The sequence below is a fragment of the Prenolepis imparis genome, unplaced genomic scaffold, assembly GCF_030444845.1.
Source record: "Prenolepis imparis isolate NDT839.2.m4 unplaced genomic scaffold, iyPreImpa1.0 SCAF_1, whole genome shotgun sequence".
NCBI lineage: Eukaryota > Metazoa > Arthropoda > Insecta > Hymenoptera > Formicidae > Prenolepis > Prenolepis imparis.
In genome coordinates this window covers 15,173,957-15,196,934 of record NW_028141159.1, presented here as the reverse complement: position 1 = coordinate 15,196,934, position 22,978 = coordinate 15,173,957, and the positions used below count along the sequence as shown (strand labels likewise).

Genomic DNA, 22,978 nt, shown 5'->3' with positions numbered 1-22,978 from the left:
TTACATGTTTTTCTCATAATTATTTTTAAATGACTTATTATAAATGCACAGAAATTTGTTGTATTAAAAATACACTGTTATTATATGGGCAGCTCAAAAATCAAACAAAATTATGATATCTTTAATGAGAGATCCATTTGATGTCATTTGAGAAGATATCATAAAAATAACATTTTTCAAGAGTTCAAAAGTTTAACTTAAAAAATTTTATGTACTATTGCTAATAATACACAATTATTGCTAGTACAATATATAATAATAGAGGATAATATTTTAATAAATGCTAGTACGATATAATAATAAAATATATGTTTCGCAGTAAGTAAAATATTAGTTGGGAGTATATTATATTAAAATCTATCTATTAAAGATCAATATATCCTCTATATATATTATAATAACAATAGTATATCTTTTTTACAAAATAAATTTTATTACACACATCTTATACAACGATTATTTTATATAATACAAAAGTTTTCAAAATATTTCGTTAAATATAAACCAAATCTGCATATATAGAGGTATAGGTTACAAAATGATTAAAAGCATTACAATAAGTTGCAATAAATATCATTGCGGTTAATTAAATTTCGTGTAAACATCACTATAATATACTATATGTTCTTATATATACTGATGCTATTTAAAAATAACAGTTAAAACATTTTTTTTATTTTTGCAATTTTGTACTTTAGCAGATTATAATAGAAAATGCATATGCTATGCACATATAAGTCATGGTATGAAACAATTGTCACGAAACTTTCTCTTATCTTTATTCAATACATTTATATATAAAAGTGAGGTAGCGAGATTAACTTAAATACTTAAATAGCAAGAAAAACTTAAATAAATAAAATATACATGTTTGGAAAAGTAATATAATAATAGAAACTTTTTTTTTTTTTTTTTCGAAAACAGATTAGAATCGATCTTTATCTGTTGCGATGGTTTTAGGGCCGATTGTTCCAACCTCTTGGTAAGATTTACCCAACAGGTAGCATATTTTCGTCTCTTTTCAAATAAGTTTTAAAAAAGAGACGAAGATATGCTACCTGTCGGGTAAAACTTACCAAGAAGTTGGAACAACCGACCCTTAGACTTTAAACTTTTAGGGTCATCACACAATTGACATATGCATAACATAAGACTGTCTGGATCAATGAACATCGAACATATAAGTATATACCATTAAGTCCATAAGTCCATAAGTATATATGTATATATATACATATACATAATAACAGAGTAATGCTAGATATATAGCCAGAACATATATTATATTACATTAGAATATGTTTTCGTTTTAGATCGTCTAAACATTTTTGCATTTCCTTATTTGATATAGTAAAGCATTTTAGTGTTTGTGCAGCGATTTCATCACATGTTGCGAAATAATCGGCATATTTATATTGTTTTTGTTCCGCCATGTTTATTTTTATAGTATTCTTTATTTGTATAAACCCGAATCTCTCGCATAAAATCAGTTTTAAACGTCTAGGAAAGTCGTCGGAAAAACATATTTCAAGGATTTGAGACATTGCTTGTAATGGCATTACGTTTTCAAAATTTGGGATGCATTGTTCTTTGAGTAGTGCATTTGATTGAACGTTCGTCGCCGCGAGATACATTACAGGATAACAACTTTGCTCATCTGATAATATGGGGATGATTGAAGCAACCAGGGAGCACCAAAGTCTTTTTATTATTAAAGTATACGTTAAGGAAGACTTTCTAAGATTAAAGTGTAAAGAAGGTGACAATTTACTTGGGTCATACATACACAAGGGCAAAGATATGCTTGGAAAGGAATATGCTATGTAAGGCCAGTATAAAGCGTTAATCGCATACTGACCACGTATTATGGTGTACCGAATCTCATATTTCTCCATCATTATACTAATTAATTCATTTAATATTGTTAAAGAATAGCTTCCTTTTAGTATCAGATGAGATAAATAACACAAAACCGTGACATCAGTAACGAAAGACATATTATTAGTAAACTCATACATATTATCTGCGTCATCAATATTTTTCTTATAATAGATAATTTTTTCAACTCTTATTTCCAAATTACGCTTCTTATACATATCTATTATATGTTCGATGACTTGTTTTGGACTAAAGTTATTTGTGTGAAAAGTTACATCAGGCGAGCAAAATTCATTCAAAAAATAAATCTCGTCAATAAATGTCGTCGGTTTATTTAACATGTCTATTAATGGCATTAATGTGCAGTTCGGATCCAATATGAGTTTGATAATTTTGTGTTGGTCCATGTTGTCTGAGTTTATCAGTTTATCCTCTTGTGAATTCTGAATTTTCCTCGTTTTGAGTGTAATGAATATCGACTAAATGCATGTACAATAAAAATTTAGCTTTTAATTGAAAATTTATCTTTTTCAAAATATATAATATATAATATATACACGAGTTAAAAAAATCATTGACACAGTCTCTATTGCATAATAATGATGATTTTGAAAAGATAAAATATAGTACGATACGAGAGTAATATATGTTTTTTGAAATAGATTTAACCTTTTTTCGAAATATAAAGACATGCGTTTTAAAATAATCGGTAATATATAAGAGCAATATATCATATATACATACTTGATGCTATTGCAGAAATTGAAAAAATTTCTCTAACTCCGGAAAGTCTGAGCTTTGCAGCAAGGCACAACTTTTTCTAACATTAACAATTGGAAATATATTCTTAATAACGAAAAATTGATAAGATGAAATCAAGATACAAGGTCATAAATATAGGATATAAAGTTATAAACATATATATACAAAGTTATAAACATATGTTTCATATTATATATATATATATATATATATATATATATATATACATATACGAGTACGTAAAATAATATTGGTAAATTATTCTGTTTACTTGCGATTGTAAACAAATAAAATGGAATAAGGACATCTTTTTATAATACATTTAATTTTTCTATTGAAATTATAAACATATATATATGTATATCTCTGAAGAAAATGAGAAAGTGAGAACGTTATCTTGTATACATATTTGAAACTGTTGTTTTACAAAAATTAGACAAGTGTTTTTAATTTCAGATATATATATATATATGAGTTACTTTATCTTTAAATGCATAACACATTAGAGCACATTCTGATACAAATATTCGCAAAACGGGGAAAGAATTCTCGATAATGAAAATACTTGATCAGCTATATGCAACATTCTGATATTGTTTAATTTCTTAGAATTAATTTTTTAGACATTAAAAACCTGAAATTATATCTTCAGTTGGACGACCAAATTATAAAATCATGAAAACATTGATTAAAGTTATTAAATTATAAATTAAAATTTTTTAGAAAATGATAGAGTATAGTTCGGATTATAGGATAATTTTAATAGAATAGATTTTTGTTTTAAAAATCGAAAAGATATAATATGATATTTAATTAAAAATATACTTTTTTTATATTTCATTAGAAATCGCTGCGCACCATCGAACATAAAATTACCGGAGATGTTGCTGGTAGGACCGTTTTTAAAATCTGTGTTACAGTAATGAACGTATTAATGAGTTAGGCGACCAACTGAAGATATAATTTCAGGTTTTTAATGTCTAAAAAATTAATTCTAAGAAATTAAACAATATCAGAATGTTGCGTATAGCTGATCAAGTATTTTCATTATCGGGAATTCTTTCCCCGTTTTGCGAATATTTGTATCAGTGTGCTCTAATGTCTTATCGTACTCTCGAGAGCTGGTCGACGAACAAAAAGAAAACGCGCGGGATGAATGACGAACTGAGACATTAAGCTTAAGTAGTAATAAGTTTAAGTAGTAATCCGATGCAAATCTCGTGGAGACGACTGGTGTATCGTGCATCCAATTCAAAGATATGTCACTCGTCGAATTTCTCGCCCTTTCGATCATCCTTATCTCGTCTGGTCAAGCAATTGTCGATTATTATCGATTTGAGGTCTCAATACATATACATAACTCTATATTTATATTATATTATTTTTCATATTCCATATAATATATATTAACAATAATACTTTATACAAACAAATTTATGCATTATCTTGCATTAATTTTTTTAACAGAAAATTAACCAGTCATTGACAATATAAACTTATATTTTTGAGAAGCCCGACAGAACGGAAGCCTTTCCATGATCCGAGACAAGTATTATATTACATAGGTACGGAATACGAAGAGAAAATCAACGCAATAACTGTACACGACCGGTGTTCTTAGCAGTCAAATATTGGCCGTTCATTGTCAACGTTATAACACAGTTGTTATAATAATTAGAGTTAATTTTTTGATGTGGAAAGCTTAAACAATAGAGTCTCATATAAAGTGAGTTTTATATGTAAAGACAAAAACGTGAAGACAAGAGAGTGTTCATTATATTATAAATACGTATATAAAAAAGCACATTTTAATTAATTTTATTACTTCCGAAAGCTGTGCATAATAAAAATAAGTAATGCCGCTGCATTCGATTACATATAAAAACAAATTATTATAAAATCAATTGTATGATTATTCTATATAATTTACGTTGCGTTTTTTATCGTTCATACGCGCAATTAATAATGTATATAATTTTTATTAATCTCAAGTATGATGTGCGATCGCTTGCATAAGTCTCATAGAAGCTCGTTGCCAGAGTTGTCGCACCACAAAATAAGAATGCGGCAAGGCAACTCATGTTTCATTCTAGACTGTTGATTCTCGATTCAACACTTTATATAACCAGTCTGGTTGTCCGTGCGAACGTGTGAACAATCTCCAGGGCTTAAAGTCTTTATTAAATCCTTTTTTTTATACGCGGAAGAAGTATTCTATAAGTATTTATACTTAAGTGCGTGCCTTTAAAAATTTGCAAACGGCGATTCATTAAAATTTAAATAATTACGAAAAAATCTTTTTATTTATTACTCTCAAATCTATCAACTTTTTGTACATTTTATTTCAATAAAGAATTCGCTTCAGACAAAAAATTTATTTAATGTGGTGTAATATTGTAATTATTTGTAGACATGTTAATTATATAAAGTGATTTATATATACTCGGAAGATCGAATTGTCAGCTGAGAAGGATCTTGGAAGAGCCTTGCCTATCAATCGCCAGAGGCAGAAATCGATATCTGTGTATTGTTTCTGCATCTGCATTTTTGTGTAACGAAAATGCGCGGTATTACGGAAAGAACGCCTTTAAGAAGGAATATGGATTCACCTGACTACGTCGAATTTGCCAGCCTCTTGAGGACTCGAAGAACGCGAATACGACAATTCCAATGCTGTATTTGCGGGATCCTGATGTAAGTCTATTTTTTATATAAAATTTAAACAAATTGAATAGTTTTATTTTGATTTTATATATTACTTTACTGCGTTATACATATTTTATTTATACATGATTGCATGGAATTTTAATGTCAAACTCGTTAAAAGAAAAGAAAAACCAGAAATTTGTAAAAGCTAAAAATAAATAAAAATATTATAGTGAAATTTTCAAGTTTAAAAATTTGATTGATTGTAAGAGATAATAAATTATGTGCCGAAATAATATTTACGTTGAGTGATTATATTTTATAATCTGACTTGTCTACGATTTTACAGAGTGGTCTTTACCATGGCTCTGGTGATATCTATCAGCTATTCCATCAGTCATACTAATTCTACTTCCTCGATCGACAACGCAACATCCTCTGGAAATTTAGGTGGTATGAGAGGATCCTTAGGATTCGCACCTGGATCCACCTCGCACGCATCCTTCAGCAGCACTGCTAATGCAATCGAACCTAGCTACATCCCGATACAAAATGCGAACATCGATACCTCGACGAAGAGTCTCAGTCGACACGAATACATGCAAGGACTACGAGCCGGCGAGCTGGCGATGAAGAATCACTTGTTCGCGGATTCTATTGCGGCAAAATCACCGTTGCCATCCCTATCTCCAGAATCTAGACACCGCTATGCGATGAACACGCACCCTAATGTCAGTGCTCTTGCTTTAGCAGCGATAGGTGAAATCGCAGCGACAAGAACGATTGAGAATATGAGGTGAGCGATAGACTGTTTCGTCTTATATAATGTCATAGAATATTATATTATCTCCTAATTTTTTTTCTTTGAAGAGAATGTTCAGAGTAAAGAGTAGCTCTGCATTATATATATTGCCTATTATAGCTTATTAATTTTTTTTTGCATCACATGATATAATTATTTATATTAGCGATTAAAATTAAAAAGAATTAGTTTCTATAACATTTTAGCTTATTATAATAAGAAGTTTCATGAATATTTTTCTATTCAAGATCCACTAAAGATGAATCTTCGGCGATCGGTACTTTCTTCGACAGCGGCTGGGTGCCGAAAAGCGCATGCAAACGATATTTCGATCACTCCTGCAAAATCGGCAAATATAGAACTGTCGACGGTAGCTGCAATCGACCGAGAGGATGGGGTTCTGGCATGACACCTTTCAGGAGAGTTTTGCCACCAGATTACGCCGACGGAATCGAATCTCCTCGAAAAGCGCGATCCGGAAAAGAGTTGCCTTCCGCTAGAGAAGTCAGTTTGAAGATACACAAACCTTCAGCCAGCAGCAATCCGTCCTTTACGGTGATGTTGGCTGTATTCGGTCAGTTTTTGGATCATGACATTACTGCCACCGCGCTCAGCCAGGGTATTAACGGGAGTTCGATAGCCTGTTGTTCACCTTCGAAAGAGCAACATCCCGAATGCTTCCCTATTCGAATCGGAACTGGCGATCCTATACATGATCTGACTAATAGAACTTGCATGGACTTTATAAGATCGGCACCAGCTCCGCGATGCGAGCTCGGCTTCAGAGAACAGCTTAATCAAGTAATTCAGATCGCATTCTTTCTACTTCCAATTCTAAAAAAAGCTAAAAATCAAGGAATACTTCTCAGATAAATTTTTTTTAGATATATGGAATTCTAGAAACTAATTTTTTTATCCGACATGAATTTAAAAATAATTTAAGTCGCCAAAAAATAAGATAGAAAAATTTAACAAATAATATTGCCTAGGTCAGCGCCTTCATTGACGGTTCAGCCATTTACGGTTCCAACAACGAGACCACTTGTGACCTACGCGAGTTCGTCGGCGGTCGTTTGAAAATGCAGCTCACCTCCGACAACAGAACCCTATTACCAGCGAGCACAAATCCTAATGACGGTTGTAATCGAGAAGCCGAACGACGTCGTGGTCGTTATTGCTTCGCCGCGGGTGACGCCAGAGCGAACGAGAATCTGCATTTAACTACAATGCATCTTCTTTGGGCACGGCAGCACAATAAGATAGCTGATGAATTGTCCAAAATCAATCCTACTTGGAGCGACGAAGTGCTCTATCAGGAAACGCGACGCATTATCGGCGCTCAACTCCAGCACATTACCTACCACGAGTTTCTACCCATCATCGTAGGCGATAAAAGGATGAAGGAACACGACTTAAAGCCTCTTGATTCAGGCTACAAGAAACAAACGTATGACCCGAATGACTTGGAGAACGACCCGACAATAGCTAATCACTTCGCGGCCGCGGCTTTCCGTTTCGCTCACACTTTACTTCCAGGATTGATGAGAATGACAGATGCAGAGAAGGGTACGTCGTCGTATGAGGAATTGCACAGGATGCTTTTCAATCCGTACAGCCTTTATGCCAAGGACGGCATCAGACGTTCGATCAACTCGGCCACGACTAACGTCATTCAAAAATACTCTACGCATGTCACTTCGCAGCTGACAAATAATCTTTTCGAGGATCCCGTAGTCAATTTCACGGTACCTTGCGGTCTCGATCTGGTATCGTTGAACATTCAACGTGGACGGGATCACGGATTACCGGGATATATTGTGTGGCGGGAATATTGCGGACTAGGAAAAGCGAAAACGTTTGACGACCTCGAGGGATATCTGAATCATCAGGATCTAGAGCAAATGTCGATGCTTTACGAGTCGGTCGACGATATAGATCTATATACCGGCGCGTTATCAGAAATCCCGGAGTCGGGCAGCTTGGTTGGACCTACGTTTACATGTTTAATCGTTGATCAATTTGCACGTTTGCAAAAGGGAGATCGTTTCTGGTATGAATACGCCGAGCAACCATATCCCTTCACAAAAGGTAATTTTATTGATATTGATAAGCTAGCACAATTTTTAATTATTTTGAAGAAGAATATATGCGTTAAGAATAGTGAATAATAAATATAAATTTTTAAAATAACAAATATTTGCTATAAATTTTGGATATTTGTAGAATAAATATATCATATCAAAATCGAGATAAATAAAAAAATTAAATATGTACATATTCGCAAAAATTTCAGAACAACTCGTGGAATTACGCAAGAGTTTGCTGGCTAAAATAATATGCGATTGTTCCGATGGAATTACGCATGCTCAGAAGGAATTAATGCGATCTGTTGGATCTGATAATCCTATGACATCTTGCAAAGATATGCCAGAACCTTCTTTTTTATTGTGGAAGGAAAATCTCACTTCCAATTTAGTGTCATCGACAAATGATGGTCATTAAGAGATACGATAAATGAATATAATCCCTTTCTAAAAAAGGCATGTTATTGACATTGTTGTCACAGTTCCGCGATGCTGATTGGCTGTCTCGATTCGCGTTGTGCGTTATATTCATTATTATTTTAATTATAATAATATGTTATAAATAATATAATATGTTATAATATATACTTTATCTGCGATTAATATTTTTTGACAGAAATCAGCTGATAACTGCCAAAAATATTAATCGAATTTAAAGTATTAGAACATATTATTTAAAACATCATTATTTTATATAATTTTATTTTGAACAAACTGTCAACCTGCTAACCCTTGCAATGACAGCCTCTCGATGCTATGAATATAACGCACAACGCAATAAATCTAGGCAGCTAATCAACATCGTAAAAAAGAGGCAACAATATTTGCGAGAATCGACTTAACATGCTTTTTTATTGTTAAAAAGAATGATACAGAAATCAGTTGATAACAGTCAATAAATATTAATTGAGTTTAAAATACTATAACATTTTATTTAAAACATATTATTTTAATTTTTATAACATAACATTATTTTAAAATTTTATTAACAAATTAACGTTTAATCAGCTAATTTCTATCAAAGAATGTTAATAAAGCGTTAATTTGTTAATTAAATTTTAAAATAATAATAGGTTATAAAATTTAAAATAGTAATATGTTGAAAATAATATGTTATAATGCTTTATCTGCGATTAATATTTTTTGACAGAAATCAGCTGATGACTGTCAAAAATATTAATCGAGTTTAAAGAATTATAAATTATAACATATATTATTTAAAACATATTATTTCAATTTTCATAACATATTTTTATTTTAAAATTTAATTAACAAATTAACACCTTATTAATATTTTTGACAGAAATCAGCTGATTAAAGAATTAATTTGCTAATTAATTTTTAAAATAATAATATGTTATAAAAATTAAAATAATAATATGTTTTAAATAATATGTCAAATCTTTAAACTCGATTATACATATATATAATATTTTTGACAGAAATCAGCTGACAACTGTCAAAAAATATTAATCGTAGATAAGGCATTATAACATATTATTTACAACATATTACCATTATATATTTTATAACGTATTATTATTTTAGAATTTAATTAACAAATTAACGCTTTATTAATTTTTTTGACAGAAATCAGCTGATTAAAGAATTAATTTGCTAATTAATTTTTAAAATAATAATATGTTATAAAAATTAAAATAATAATATGTTTTAAATAATATGTCAAATCTTTAAACTCGATTATACATATATATAATATTTTTGACAGAAATCAGCTGACAACTGTCAAAAAATATTAATCGTAGATAAGGCATTATAACATATTATTTACAACATATTACCATTATATATTTTATAACGTATTATTATTTTAGAATTTAATTAACAAATTAACGCTTTATTAATTTTTTTGACAGAAATCGGCTGATTAGGACGTTAGTTTGCTAATTAATTTTTAAAATAATAGTATGTAATAAAAATTATAAAATAATGTTTTAAATAAAATGTTATAGTACTTAAAAACTCGATTAATATATTTTGACAGTTGTCAGCTGATTTCTGTCAAAAAATATTATTCGAGTTTATAAATTATTATAACATTATTATTTTTATTTTTGTAACATATTTTTATTTTAAAGTTTAATTAGAAAATTAACGCTTTAATCAGCTGATTTCTGTTAAAAATTAATCAAATTTAAACAAACGTTTATATAAAAATATCATTCTTTTTTAGATAAAATCGAGGAATAGCGCGCGCTTGTGTTGTTCTAGTTGTGTAAAAAAAAATTAGATTAATATTCTAATTCTTCTAAAGCAAAAGCATTTTTCACAAATAAGTTTGGCATAAGAATTATATTTTATAATTATTTTATATAATTGCATTCTATTCATTCTTAAATTAGAAAATTATTATTTTATCTACCTATGTAATTCTATATATAAATTTCGCTATACATATAAAGAACTAATTAAGAAATATGAAATAAAAAGAAATATATAATAATATATAAATTATATTGACTCTCTCTCATAGATCGTAAATCACAACTGTATATCTATCGAAAATAAACATTTAGGAATGGACAGATACTTCAAGCTTTTTGCAATTCAATACATTTTTAAATCGCGATTTTTCAAGTGAGATAGACGTAGCTAATTAAGTCAGTTTTATAAAAAAAAATTGTTTTTAAACAAAGCAAGCAAATTTATAATGGAAAAAATGCTTATATTTTATACACATATCTACGTTATTAAATATAACATTTTTAAAAATATTGTTCTTTTCGTTTTTTATAGCAATAGCAACAGCATAGATATCTCAACGAAAGGATTAACTAAAGTATATATTTAATATTTTTGTCTTTTACTTTTCAGTAAATTAGAGCATTTTTACATAAATTGAAATAACGCTTCGAACATTTTTTCGTATCATTTTAATGTAGAAAGAGAATGTTGCAGATATTTTCAATATAACTTTTTAAAATATTAATATTTAGCACTTACCAATGCCGATTTAGTCGAATTCTCGCCATTAAAAGTATCCAAACATATTAGCGCCAGTATCTGTAAATAAATTATTAATGAATAAGTTTTACAATATAAAAATAAACGATCAGAACAATTATGCAAAATTTCAATATTATCAACAAAAGTATATATGTCAAGGAGATATCAAAAATGTATTCATGCATATTGAAAAATTTTTATTTTTATATTGATTTTATATGTATATTATAATTTATATAATTATATAATATATATATATATATATATATAAATTATTAAATATATATAATTTATTTATATAATTATATCATTATTTAATTATAATTATATTATATATAATTATTATATATATTTATTAATTATATATACAATAAACTATTTTGACAGTAATCGTTTTCATATATAAACAATGCGATTTTTTATTTTGTTATGCGAATAGAAACAATACATTTTATTTTTAATTTTAACTACGAGAATAACGAAAGTTTGCATTGTTTTCTAGAAAGTAAAAAGTTTACTTTATTGAAACATCTATATACTATATTATTTGTAGTATCTCATCTTTATATAATTACATATATATATTTCTTCTAATATATATTATACTTGCTTATTGTTTCTTATTATAATTGCGCAACATCAGCAGATAAATATGCGGTGAGTTCTTCGTATGTACTTTGTTGATGTAATTTGAATAATAAATCAACACAGTTATACAAAGAAGGCACAAAAGATGATGAGTTTAATTTCACTGCGACCTCTTTCGTAATGGAACAAAAGATTTTTCAAGAAGGATAAATGTGACATCGATAATGTAGTTGCAAGTGTATCTGCAGATTTTTTTTCTAGGCTTGCGATGCATCTGTTTCATTTATACGGTTAGAAAAGCGAGAATGGAGAGCGAATTAAGAATTGTGGTGAAATGGAGCGGAAAAGAATACGATATTCTCGATATTCAAGAAGAGGATACTGTTCTTACTCTGAAAGAGCGTATACATAGAGAAACGGGTGTTCGTCCTGAACGTCAAAAGCTGCTAAATCTCAAATTTAAAGGTTATGTTTTGAAAACTGTTTTCTGGCTTCTCATTTAATAAATAATTGTTGCCGCAATTTCAATAATAATAATATATTTCCATAATTTTTGGACCATGTTCAAATGTTACCAAATATCCTGCTATTAATCATTAAATTTTAGTTACGTTTTGTATTATTGTTATTTAAAATGTATTGACAAATTGTTATTTATTTATAATTTCAGAAAAGCTCTCTTTTCTTCTTTATTATATGTCAAATTTATAATATTTTGTTTTTTCAAATAATTTTTTTAGTTCTCGTATTGATCATTTTTATCGTTAATGACCAGGAAAATTGATGAAAACTCATAATCTAAATATAGCACAATTGAAAGTATACAGTTTTCAAAAAAGTCTGTAGAAACTTTTCTTTCCTTAGGCAAAGCAGTACAAGATGAGGATATAATTGGCAAATTAAATTTGAAACCTGGCTTCAAACTGATGTTGATGGGTTCGCGTGAAGAGGATATTGCAGAGGCCAGTCAAGCACCAGAGAATGTACCTGAAGTGATTAATGATTTAGATATAGAGGAAGAGGAAGTAGAGATCGAAAAGGCTGAAATAAATCTACGTAAAATCCGTATACGTATCGATCGCTATGTGATTACAGAACTGAATCCTTTGAGAGAGGGTAAGAAGCTCCTTGTTCTTGACATAGACTATACTTTGTTCGATCATAGATCAGTGGCAGAAAGCGGAGCGCAATTAATGCGTCCATATCTTCATGAATTCCTGACGCGTGCTTATAAAAATTATGACATAGTCATCTGGTCGGCAACTAGCATGAGGTGGATTAACGAAAAGATGAAACTGTTGGGAGTTTCAAATCATCCTAACTATAAAATAGCTTTTCACCTAGATGTTCTTGCTATGATTACTGTTCATACACCGAAATACGGCGTCGTTGGGGTAAAACCACTGGGCATTATTTGGGGAAAGTATAAACAGTTCTCTGCAAAAAATACAATAATGTTTGATGATATCAGACGAAATTTCATAATGAATCCTCAATCGGGATTGCGAATAAAACCTTTTAAACACGCTCACACTACTAGAGTCAAAGATTTTGAATTACTGAAATTATCAAGATATTTGGAATTAATAGCAGAGGTTGATGACTTTCAAGCCCTTAATCATAGAAAATGGGAAGAATATAAACCCAAAAAGAACGATCAAACGAATGAACAAACCAGTAGCAATGAGAAAAGTTAAATATCGATGAAACTAATTTTTCTTTCTTTTTGTTTTTTAACAAAAGTCAGTGAACAATATAGGGATTGATAAAAGAAAGAATACAAAGTGATTCGATAAATTGTACATAATGAAAGGATTTGCATTTGTCATTTTGTTTTTTTTTTAAATCACGACTAAGAAACCAGGCTATAAGACTGTTCTATACATTCTGAATGAATACGACTTTTTTTTGCAAAAGAATGTATAATGCGTGATATATTAAACTCTTCGAAAATACACATATTTTCACATGTTTCTGTATATTTGTGATGTATTTATCGATTTATCATACGTATATAAGAGCCATTTAAATAACGCACGAATGCTCAGTACAAGAATGCAATGATATAACATGTCTAAGTTCGCGTCATGTCATGTGTGCAAAATTTTGCGCATATTTTCCATATATATGTATGTGTCTCATGAATATAAATATTTATAAACTTTGGGCCTCACAGGATACGAAAGATAGGACGCCAAACATTTAATTCTTTATATTTACATATTCGCCCTATTATACGATATGTATTCCAATCATTAACACGTAATATGTTTTGCGCTGCAAATTGCAATTTCTATCTTATACATGCTAGCGTTTGGCAGACTGTATATTGAAAAAATTTTAAAATTTTTATATGCCAAATTTATAAACATTTAAACTGTTTAATAAAATACTATTTCCATTTCCATAAAAATTTAGAGTATTACGAAAGAGAATGTATAAAATATGAAAAATGTATATGAAAATTGTAATAAAGCTTATTTATCCGAAAATTCAATCTTTAATCTCAGTGCCTATCTCTAGAATTTGTTTATATCTGTTAAGTTTATATCATAATTAAACATTTCTAGATATATTTGCGATCAAAACTTGTATTAAGTTAAATCTTATATTAAGTTTAATTTATTCCTAATAAATATCTTATATTAAGTTTAATTTATTCCTAATAAACTCTTTTTTTCAAGTTCTTATATCTGTATATGTATTTCTGTGCGAATGTGCAATGAAAAACAACATTGTTATCAAAGGGATCTCTGGAATAATTATCTCTGATTACTATATACACACACAAGATATATATAATTAAATATATTAAGATATAAAGTTTCTATATATAAGATTTCTGTAAGGAAAGCCATAATTCTTTTAGTATATCTAGAAACATCGTGATAGAAAAAGTATTAATAAATGTATAAAAAATGTTATAAAAATATAAAAAAATTAATAAAAGAAAGAAGATCTCCCGCCTCAATTATTCATATACTACCAACCAGATCAAGAACGACTCTGTAACCTGTAATCACAGAATTGAGAAAGTACCTTTAATCGAAATATCGAGCGACTGGCTACTTCACGTCGTCATGTCCACATTGAAAAATAATAGAATTGATTCGCATTTCTCATACTCGAGCAATCGCTCGTCGCTTTCCACATCGAAAAGTAAACTCAGTCGAAGTGTTAGTCACGAACGTCACGAACAATATGGCGGACATTCAATGGTAGGCGGATATTTTGCTTGACGCGGAAACGTCACACATGCTGTCTGATAGCTGTCAAACTTGCAAAGAAGCAGAAGAATGGAGCTGTTTCGCACTGACACCCACTTTATCTTTGTGAAAGAGAGATACAGTCTCTGGTGTGACAAGTATACCGGCGAATTCGCCGCGAAATCGGGTGGGTAATTCGTACAATTGCATTTGACAGATAACCGAGCGTCTCTTGTCAAAAGATCGATCTAAATGTCGCCTGAGTTTTCGTGACACGAATCTGTTTCGTTTTCTCTAGGCATATATTGCGTTCGAAGATACGTGTAAAGATATATATGCATGACATTTCCTGATTTAGATCTTAATAATTAATAAAAGAATACTATGTGTGTATATTTATGTGTTTTGGATTTAATTATGACAGTATATCCCAAATATTTTTAATGTTAAGAATGATGAATTTTGCAGATTGGGAATGGGCTACACCAAAGGATCTAGAATGTCTGGGAATGTGTTATGGAATAGTGGGAAAAATTGAACAACCGTCAGTATTGGAACCTCGCTTGATGCTTATAAAGGATGTCACACCAGCAGGAGAATTACACGGTGATCATGTTGTATACAAAATTAAATCTATCGCGTTTCTACATCTCGGCGCAGATAATACAGATATTGGCTTGTTGCCTTGTAAGAAACATCAGTATGCATTGAAGAAGAAAGGAACTAGCGGATTGTTTGATATGCCACAGAAAGCAGCACTGGCAAAAACCTGGGGTACAATCAAGAATGCCACAAATACTATAAAAAATACCACACAGCAGGCTGCTGCGCTAGCTACATCTCAAGTAAGAGACTCAAGTTATCGACATCATACATTGACATTTTATTTTATATCTCACATATAAAACTTATGTAATATCTTTATAGGTGAAATCTACAGTAGCAAAACGAAACATAGTGAAGGACAAAGAAAGATTTGAGAAGAGAATATTGGAAGAATTAAATAAGATATTTACCGAAACTGATTCCTTCTTCTTTTGTCAAACTGGTGATATCACTAATAGTTTGCAAAGGCAATGTATAGCAGAATCTCAGCAATGCAATCAGGCTAAACCATTGTGGCAACGGGTGGATGACAGATTTTTCTGGAACAAACATATGTTACAGGACATAATTAATTTAGATGTTAGTGTAATTTCTATAAAATTCTTATTATTCACAATTGATTTCTCCAGATATTAAAATTGCAAAAATGACATTTGCTTAAATATCTTATATAGTAATTTTCTGTAATGATACATCAAATTTGTTTTTATTTGCTCAATAATTAGCAAGTAGATAAATTATTCAAAGTCAGCTGTACAATCACCAAGGAATATTTGTTATTTATATAGCATGCCAATTGCTTATTCAAATCTTCTTTTGCAGAAAGATAAAGCAAACTGTTGGATATTACCAATAATTCAAGGATATGTTCAAATAGAAAAATGTATAGTTGAAGTGGGTTTTGATGAGCAACCACAGCAGGAGATATTTAACTTGGCAATCATATCAAGGAGGAGTAGATTCCGTGCTGGGACTAGGTAAATTCTTTATTTACATAGATTGTGTCAATTGTGTGCTCATAAATTATATAAACTTCATTAACATTAAAGAAATATTTATAAATAACATTACACAGGTACAAGAGACGTGGAGTGGATGATGATGGGAAGTGTGCAAATTATGTCGAGACTGAACAATTAGTTTGGTACCACGATCATCAAGTATCCTTTGTACAAGTACGAGGTAGCATACCAGTATATTGGTCACAACCTGGATACAAATATAAACCTCCACCGCGAATTGATAAAGGTATAAGCAGAAAAGGATATATTTTTTGCATATTAGAGCATTTATATAGAATAATAATCTAATATAATAATGTGTGTTACAGATGAAGCTGAAACGCAAGTAACATTCGAAAAGCATTTTGGTGAAGAACTTGCATTGTATGGACCTGTTTGCATCGTCAATCTGGTTGAACAGTCTGGCAAAGAAAAGATAATCTGGGAAGCTTACAGTAATCATGTGTTTAACTACAATCATTCAGATATTACGTACACTACCTTCGATTTTCACGAATATTGGTAAGTATCCTCGAGCATTATCCATAACGCTAAATCCTTATACTTGCTTTTATTACGAATTATATTGCATCTCGAAAATTTTGTCTTTAACACAGTCGAGGAATGCATTTCGAAAATGTGTCTATTTTGGTTAATGCATTGGCCACAGTGCTAGCAGATATGGGTTACTGCTGGCGTGATAAACAAGGTACAATTTGCACGCAAAAGGGCATATTTCGTGTGAATTGCATAGATTGCTTAGATAGAACAAACGTGGTGCAAACTGCTCTGGGTAAAGCTGTTATGGAAATGCAGTTTTCGAAACTGGGACTAATACCACCCGATGGAATTCTGCCTGCAAACATAAGACAGACTTTTCAATCGCTTTGGGCTAATAATGGCGATATTATTAGCAAGCAGTACGCAGGGACAAATGCTTTAAAGGTGCATCTCAAACTGTTTATGCCAAGTGTTATATTGGATAAAAATAATTTAATTCTATAAATGATCTCTGACACACGATTTCTTATTGTTTATTACAGGGAGATTATACACGTACTGGAGAGAGAAAATTTACCGGGATGATGAAAGACGGCATGAATTCTGCAAACAGGTAGAATTATACATACATCAATCTTTTATCCTTCTGTATCCGCTTAATTTTTCTCATTTTTCATTTTTATTTTTATTTCCAAACATTTTTTACATCACACAAACAGACCAGCTCACAGTTTTCATGTCCCTTTAAAAGATAATATCCGGGCCTTCGATATTTGAAACCGCGTTATATTCTACCTTGACATTATCCTTTCATTTTCCCATAGATATTATCAGCAACACTTTATGGACGACTTACGTCAAGCAGCGATAGATACGCTACTAGGGAACCCAATCGACGTTGATCAACTGAACAACGATTGGTCACACTATTTAGATATCTTTGATAATTGCTGTCTCGAACTTATACCTATGAAACCACCAAATATACAACTTCAACTTGCTACTCATCCCGACTTTCTTTATGCCACTGCCCTCTATAATTTAGCAAGGTTCGTTGTGCTTGCTTGTAGCTTCACTTTTGGGAAACATACAGCAGAGGTGTATCTTCAATCTTCAAAGCTTAATTTAATTACATTTTGCTCTATTGCAGGCTAATTTATATGTAAAATGATGCTCTCTTAATATCAGCATGAAAAGATTGTTTTTGTTATGCCATAAAAATTTGTTTGCATTATTAAACTCTATCCTTCTTTTATTTTGTGAAAGAATATAAAGATGATTTATAATCAAATAGTCAATCCTCTTTATATTTTTTAATAAACGCACTATCATTCAATAAATTAAACATAAAAAAGCTGCTTTCTCTTCTTTAATATATTTATTTTTTTGTATAGAATATATGATCTATTAAATATTAAATATATACTTTAAACGAAATACTTTATGCTATTATATTTTCTTGTCTCTGAAAATCATTCTTTAATTTTTAACATAGCCATGTGTAATGAGAATCAAAATATCATTTTGCAGATATTACTTGAATCGCTTCAAGGATGTCTATAGACAAGCAACAATTGATACGATGTTAGGAAATTCAGTAAGCGAAGAAGTATTCTTAGAACGTACAGACGAGGAAGACAACGCGGCGACTGCAATTCATGTGAAATTGCTAATCGAAGACTGCAAAAAGTTATTGATACCTGATCCTGAAATTATCCTAGGAAGTTGGGGTGTCATAGATGCCGATCCCGTGTATGTATTAAATATTCGCTATAATATATTTGTTTTACTTATATATGTGTGATTTATATTTTAATGAAAAATTTCTTATTTTTATTTTAGTACCGGTGACCCAACGGAAACGGAAATGGATACTATTCTGATATTAACTCGAGATAGTTATTACATAGCAGACTATGATGATCAAATCGATAAAGTTACAAATTATCAAAGAATCCCGCTAAATGATATCATTTTAATCGAATTCGGTCAGCCCGAGAATACAGTTTCGTTCTTCAAAAATAAGCATTATCACTGTATCAGAATCAATTACAAGATGAATGGTGAATATGGTTACTTTCACATGTTTCGCAGTACAAATTTAAGGTTTTTCAACAACATGGCAGTTGTGATCAAAACTGAAGAAGAAAGCATAGGTAGGAACACATTTCTTTTATTTCTCATATATTTCCTTTGTATACCAAAACAAACTCTAAATAATTTTTACGTGATATTTTAAATTTACAGAATCTTTAAAAGCAATTTGTGAAGCTATTTCTGTAGCTATGGAAATAGCAGGCTTACCAAAGATTCCCATAGCCATGAATGTCACATTAGATAAGAGAAAGAGTAAATTAGCGAATGTTAAAGGCTCTACTGGATTATTGGATATTTCGTCATTTCCAGAATTGACAAGAAATGTATCCGAGACACAATTACTTGCTTTAAAGACAGCAGGTTTGTTCTTAAATTACTTTGATATTTTATACATATTACTTGACGAATATAATTTTTATAATAAATATTTTTCAGGTACAAAAGCTTTAAGCAACATGTCGGAGCATTTTAGCAAATTGAACAAATTGAGTCAGAGTTTTAGCACAAAGAAACCAATTGATTTGGCGAAGAACATTGGTAACAGAAAGACGGAAGAGGTATCGAAGCCGGTCTTTATGGTCGGTAACAGAGATATTTCAGGCAATATAAAAGAAAAGAACAGCAGTAGCAGCAGCAGCAGCGATGAAAATATCGAAATGACACCTATACATGTCAAAAAGCCAGCGCACTTTACCCACGATAAGCATTTAATGGAAGCTTACACTCCAGTGATCGGTATTATTATGGGTGTAAAAAATACTAACGTTGTGGATGGTGACATTTGCGAAACCGGTGTGAACACGGGATTATCTACAATGAGATATAATACGAATTCGGATTCAAACCCTGACATAGCGATTGACGCATTGCACCTAATACCGCAATCTGGCTCTGGCACCACTTCTCTCAGTGCTTCGCCGCAGAAAACTACGGCAACCACGCCGGAGATAACAGTGTACGATGCAGGCAACAGCATAGACGAGGAAAGAGAACGGATGATTCCACCGTCATCGTTGTCACTTTCCAAAAATATCAGTCATTCGACGGGGGATATGGAAAATAAAACGTCATCGTCCGGTGTCAAGAGCATTACTCTTCAAATGGATAACAGATTGGACGAGAAAAAAAGATCAGCATCCGAACAGGACTTGATATTGAATATTACGTCATCCCAGAGTGAATCTGCCTTAAAATCTATAAAGGAGAATATCGCGAATGTTACTAGTCCAGTACCGTCGACGGCCAAGGATATCCTGATGCCCTTCTCAAAGTTTGCTAAAGGTGTTCAAACATTAGGAGCTAATTTAGATCCTAGAAAGCTGAAGACAAGCCACGTAATGCGAAATTTGTCGGAACACCATATAGAGGAGCGCCAGAAACTTCAAGAAAAATGGGCCTCTTGTCAATCTAGACTTGTTGCTTTATAAACCTTTACTTGAACGATCAGCTTTTCGAATCCAATTCGTCATTGAATTTTATCAATTTAAGGCTTATTAATTCCAGTATATTCATAAATATTATAGATAATATTTATGAATATAATATTAGGAATTTTTTTAGTATATATTTAGTATATATATTTGCGACGCAAATTCTATTACGCATCTTGAAAAGAAGAAAAGGAAAATAAAGTATTATTAGATTGTACTATAGTCATTTTGCTATATAGCGTAGAGAGAGTTGAATAACACGAGAAAAAAAAGTATCACGTAGAAAGTAATTTCGATCACGTTTTGTAGATAATGTTATAAATCGATCTCACTGCACCTATTTCGTGTTTTCACATTTCACAGCATATAGCTTTTATTGGTGTGGAACATACAAAAATATTCACTGTAAAAAAATTAAGCAATTTTTAAATTGCGACAAAATAAAATTACAAAACTAACACAAAGTACAATACGGTCAATATTTATTCGTAGTTAAATGATTTTACAGATTAATAAATACCGACTACAATTTCTGTATTGTTAGGGAATTGTGCCACCTTTTAACATTAACTATTTTCTTGATCATGAATCTATATGAATTTTACTACATACTTGCTAAATTTTTTGAATATATCTTTACAACACTTTTAATAGCAATTTTCTGAAATAAAGCTATTTAATGCGGCCAATTTGAATTAAAAAAGTATGCAAACATTTTTGAAAAGGTTTAAATGTCTTATTTTTACTGCGTAACTAAATTTTCTCTTATCTCTGTATCATCTTTTTTTTTCTAGTAGGAATATTTTATTCAATTGATAATGGACATATATAAATAATTTTATATTAAACAGATGAATAATAATGCAGATGAGACGATTTATTTGTACAGCTATTTGTCGAAGAAAGACGATTTCATAGTCAATTATGTAAATAAAGAGAATTATTTAAATATAGTTTATAACAAAAAAATACATATATAATGAAATTAGTGATAAAAAATGTGTTTGAGACATTGGTTACCAAAACAAAAACAGATGTAATTATTATTCTCGTGTTAATTTTTCGAGAGATATGCATGTTAAAATTTTTTTAAATATGTACGTAATTGTGTTTTATAAAGAAGTAAATAACACACATGAGATAAACAAGATAGAAAAATTAAAGGCTTTTCTCGCGAATAAAAGGATTAAGTTATAAAAAAAAATTTGTAAATTTGTTTCGAGATAGTTTTGATATAATTTAAACATGTAACACGAGAGAACTGAAAAGCAAATTCATGTATCTATATAATCGCGTTTGTATCAATGTTTTAATTTTAGGTGCTTAAACAAATAATTGTTATAAACAATTTCAATAGTTACAGCAAACATACAGTATTAAATCGAGTATATATATATACTCGATTATGAAACACTGCGAAATATGTTCCCCTTCGTGTGTACGTAAAACAATTATTGTATAAGAAGAGATTAGGCACAGGGAATAAACACATATTGTGTAAATCTTATATTTATTCTAGAAAAATTATAATATGACTTTACATTGATGTAAATAATTGTCTCATTCCGATGATTTTCTTCTTTCGTATGGAAAACGTTTCGGAAAAACATCAACATTATGGTGATCCTAAGCTCGTATTTTTAGCAAATGTTCTTTTTGACTGTGAATAATAGTCTGTGATACGATCAGAATGCAGACAAGTCGAACTCATAAACAGAGTTTAAGAAATGTATATACATTCTGAAAGACAATTAGCAATGCTTTAGGATAAGGATAAAACTAGACTGTTTTTTCAAATATGTATTCTTAAAGGATTTTAATTTTGATTTATTCTACACAAATTTGTTTTACACATTGATACTAATAATTTAAGAAATACTTATTTTAGAAAAATTTTGAATTTGAATTCTTTAAGTATAGTATATAATTAGTGAATTTAAACGATTTATATATATTGCAATGTAATAAGATCCCACGCAAGTTTTCGAACCTGTATAAATGTGTGTTATCGCATATTTAATTATTAACATTGCGAATGACCTGCAAAAAATAGATGAATAGATAAGAACTCGCTCTACAGAGAATACGAATCACTAATTAAAATTAATTTTTAAAAAAGTTATTCTTATAAAAGTAAAATAATTTTTAAAATTTCTTTTTTATGCAGATAAAAATTAAGATACTTGTATATAAATATTAGAATTTATTTTTATTTAGTTCATCTATTTCTTGCGAAATAAAAACTCGATTTAGAAAAATAGTGGGTGGAGCTTTTGTAGAGATTCATCGATATGCCTTACACATATTCTGCTATTATGTTTCCAGAAAATAATAAGAAAATTTGCGTATACACCAGACAGCAAGCATTGACAGCACTTGTAGAATAAATATCAATAAAACACATTTGGCT

The 22,978-nt window shown here is 30.2% G+C and overlaps 4 protein-coding genes across 7 annotated transcripts in view; 3 read left to right on the top strand and 1 right to left on the bottom strand.

Annotated features, from left to right (window-relative positions):
• LOC145947020 (tubulin alpha chain) overlaps positions 1 to 14,915 on the bottom strand; it is a 23,248-nt gene extending 8,333 nt beyond the window's left edge. Inside the window, exons 1-2 of the mRNA XM_083056820.1 lie at positions 14,767 to 14,915; positions 11,137 to 11,196 (exon numbers count right to left, since the gene is read on the bottom strand). The gene's annotated coding sequence lies outside the window, so the exon portion shown is untranslated. The remainder of the gene's footprint in view (positions 1 to 11,136; positions 11,197 to 14,766) is intronic.
• LOC145939644 (salivary peroxidase/catechol oxidase) lies at positions 4,260 to 9,085 on the top strand. Of its 2 annotated transcripts, none has more exons than XM_083044108.1 (6): positions 4,260 to 4,366; positions 5,091 to 5,334; positions 5,636 to 6,082; positions 6,337 to 6,889; positions 7,078 to 8,176; positions 8,382 to 9,085. In XM_083044108.1, exons 2-6 carry the CDS (start codon positions 5,201 to 5,203, stop codon positions 8,588 to 8,590), a joined length of 2,442 nt encoding a protein of 813 aa, XP_082900234.1. In that variant the 5' UTR covers positions 4,260 to 4,366; positions 5,091 to 5,200; the 3' UTR covers positions 8,591 to 9,085. The 2 variants fall into 2 exon arrangements, with proteins under 2 accessions (XP_082900234.1, XP_082900242.1); XM_083044116.1 differs by lacking the exon at positions 4,260 to 4,366 and adding an exon at positions 4,781 to 4,874.
• Ublcp1 (Ubiquitin-like domain-containing C-terminal domain phosphatase 1) lies at positions 11,963 to 14,190 on the top strand. Its single transcript, XM_083056497.1, has 2 exons — positions 11,963 to 12,192; positions 12,592 to 14,190. The coding sequence occupies exons 1-2, from the start codon at positions 12,033 to 12,035 to the stop codon at positions 13,422 to 13,424; spliced, it is 993 nt and encodes a 330-aa protein (XP_082912623.1). The 5' UTR covers positions 11,963 to 12,032; the 3' UTR covers positions 13,425 to 14,190.
• Positions 14,892 to 22,978, top strand: Sp3 (phosphatidylinositide phosphatase spermathreecae). 3 transcript variants are annotated; one of them, XM_083056729.1, is made up of 14 exons: positions 14,903 to 15,120; positions 15,402 to 15,539; positions 15,683 to 15,778; positions 15,861 to 16,118; positions 16,362 to 16,516; positions 16,615 to 16,787; positions 16,870 to 17,062; positions 17,158 to 17,485; positions 17,584 to 17,654; positions 17,866 to 18,090; positions 18,572 to 18,793; positions 18,884 to 19,197; positions 19,289 to 19,498; positions 19,574 to 22,978. In XM_083056729.1, the coding sequence occupies exons 2-14, from the start codon at positions 15,513 to 15,515 to the stop codon at positions 20,563 to 20,565; spliced, it is 3,264 nt and encodes a 1,087-aa protein (XP_082912855.1). In that variant the 5' UTR covers positions 14,903 to 15,120; positions 15,402 to 15,512; the 3' UTR covers positions 20,566 to 22,978. The 3 variants fall into 3 exon arrangements, with proteins under 3 accessions (XP_082912764.1, XP_082912805.1, XP_082912855.1); XM_083056638.1 differs by having other exon boundaries at positions 14,892 to 15,120; positions 15,402 to 15,778; positions 19,574 to 22,977; XM_083056679.1 differs by lacking the exon at positions 17,866 to 18,090 and having other exon boundaries at positions 14,894 to 15,120; positions 15,402 to 15,778; positions 19,574 to 22,976.

Coding starts and splice junctions, on each gene's coding strand:
- Sp3 (XM_083056638.1), top strand. CDS start 15,024: ATGGAGCTGTTTCGCACTGACACCCACTTTATCTTTGTGAAAGAGAGA. Junction 15,121..15,401: donor CGAATTCGCCGCGAAATCGG/GTGGGTAATTCG, acceptor TGAATTTTGCAG/ATTGGGAATGGGCTACACCA. Junction 17,486..17,583: donor CAGGGACAAATGCTTTAAAG/GTGCATCTCAAA, acceptor TGTTTATTACAG/GGAGATTATACACGTACTGG.
- LOC145939644 (XM_083044108.1), top strand. CDS start 5,201: ATGCGCGGTATTACGGAAAGAACGCCTTTAAGAAGGAATATGGATTCA. Junction 6,083..6,336: donor AGAACGATTGAGAATATGAG/GTGAGCGATAGA, acceptor TTTCTATTCAAG/ATCCACTAAAGATGAATCTT. Junction 8,177..8,381: donor ACCATATCCCTTCACAAAAG/GTAATTTTATTG, acceptor CAAAAATTTCAG/AACAACTCGTGGAATTACGC.
- Ublcp1 (XM_083056497.1), top strand. CDS start 12,033: ATGGAGAGCGAATTAAGAATTGTGGTGAAATGGAGCGGAAAAGAATAC. Junction 12,193..12,591: donor GCTAAATCTCAAATTTAAAG/GTTATGTTTTGA, acceptor TTCTTTCCTTAG/GCAAAGCAGTACAAGATGAG.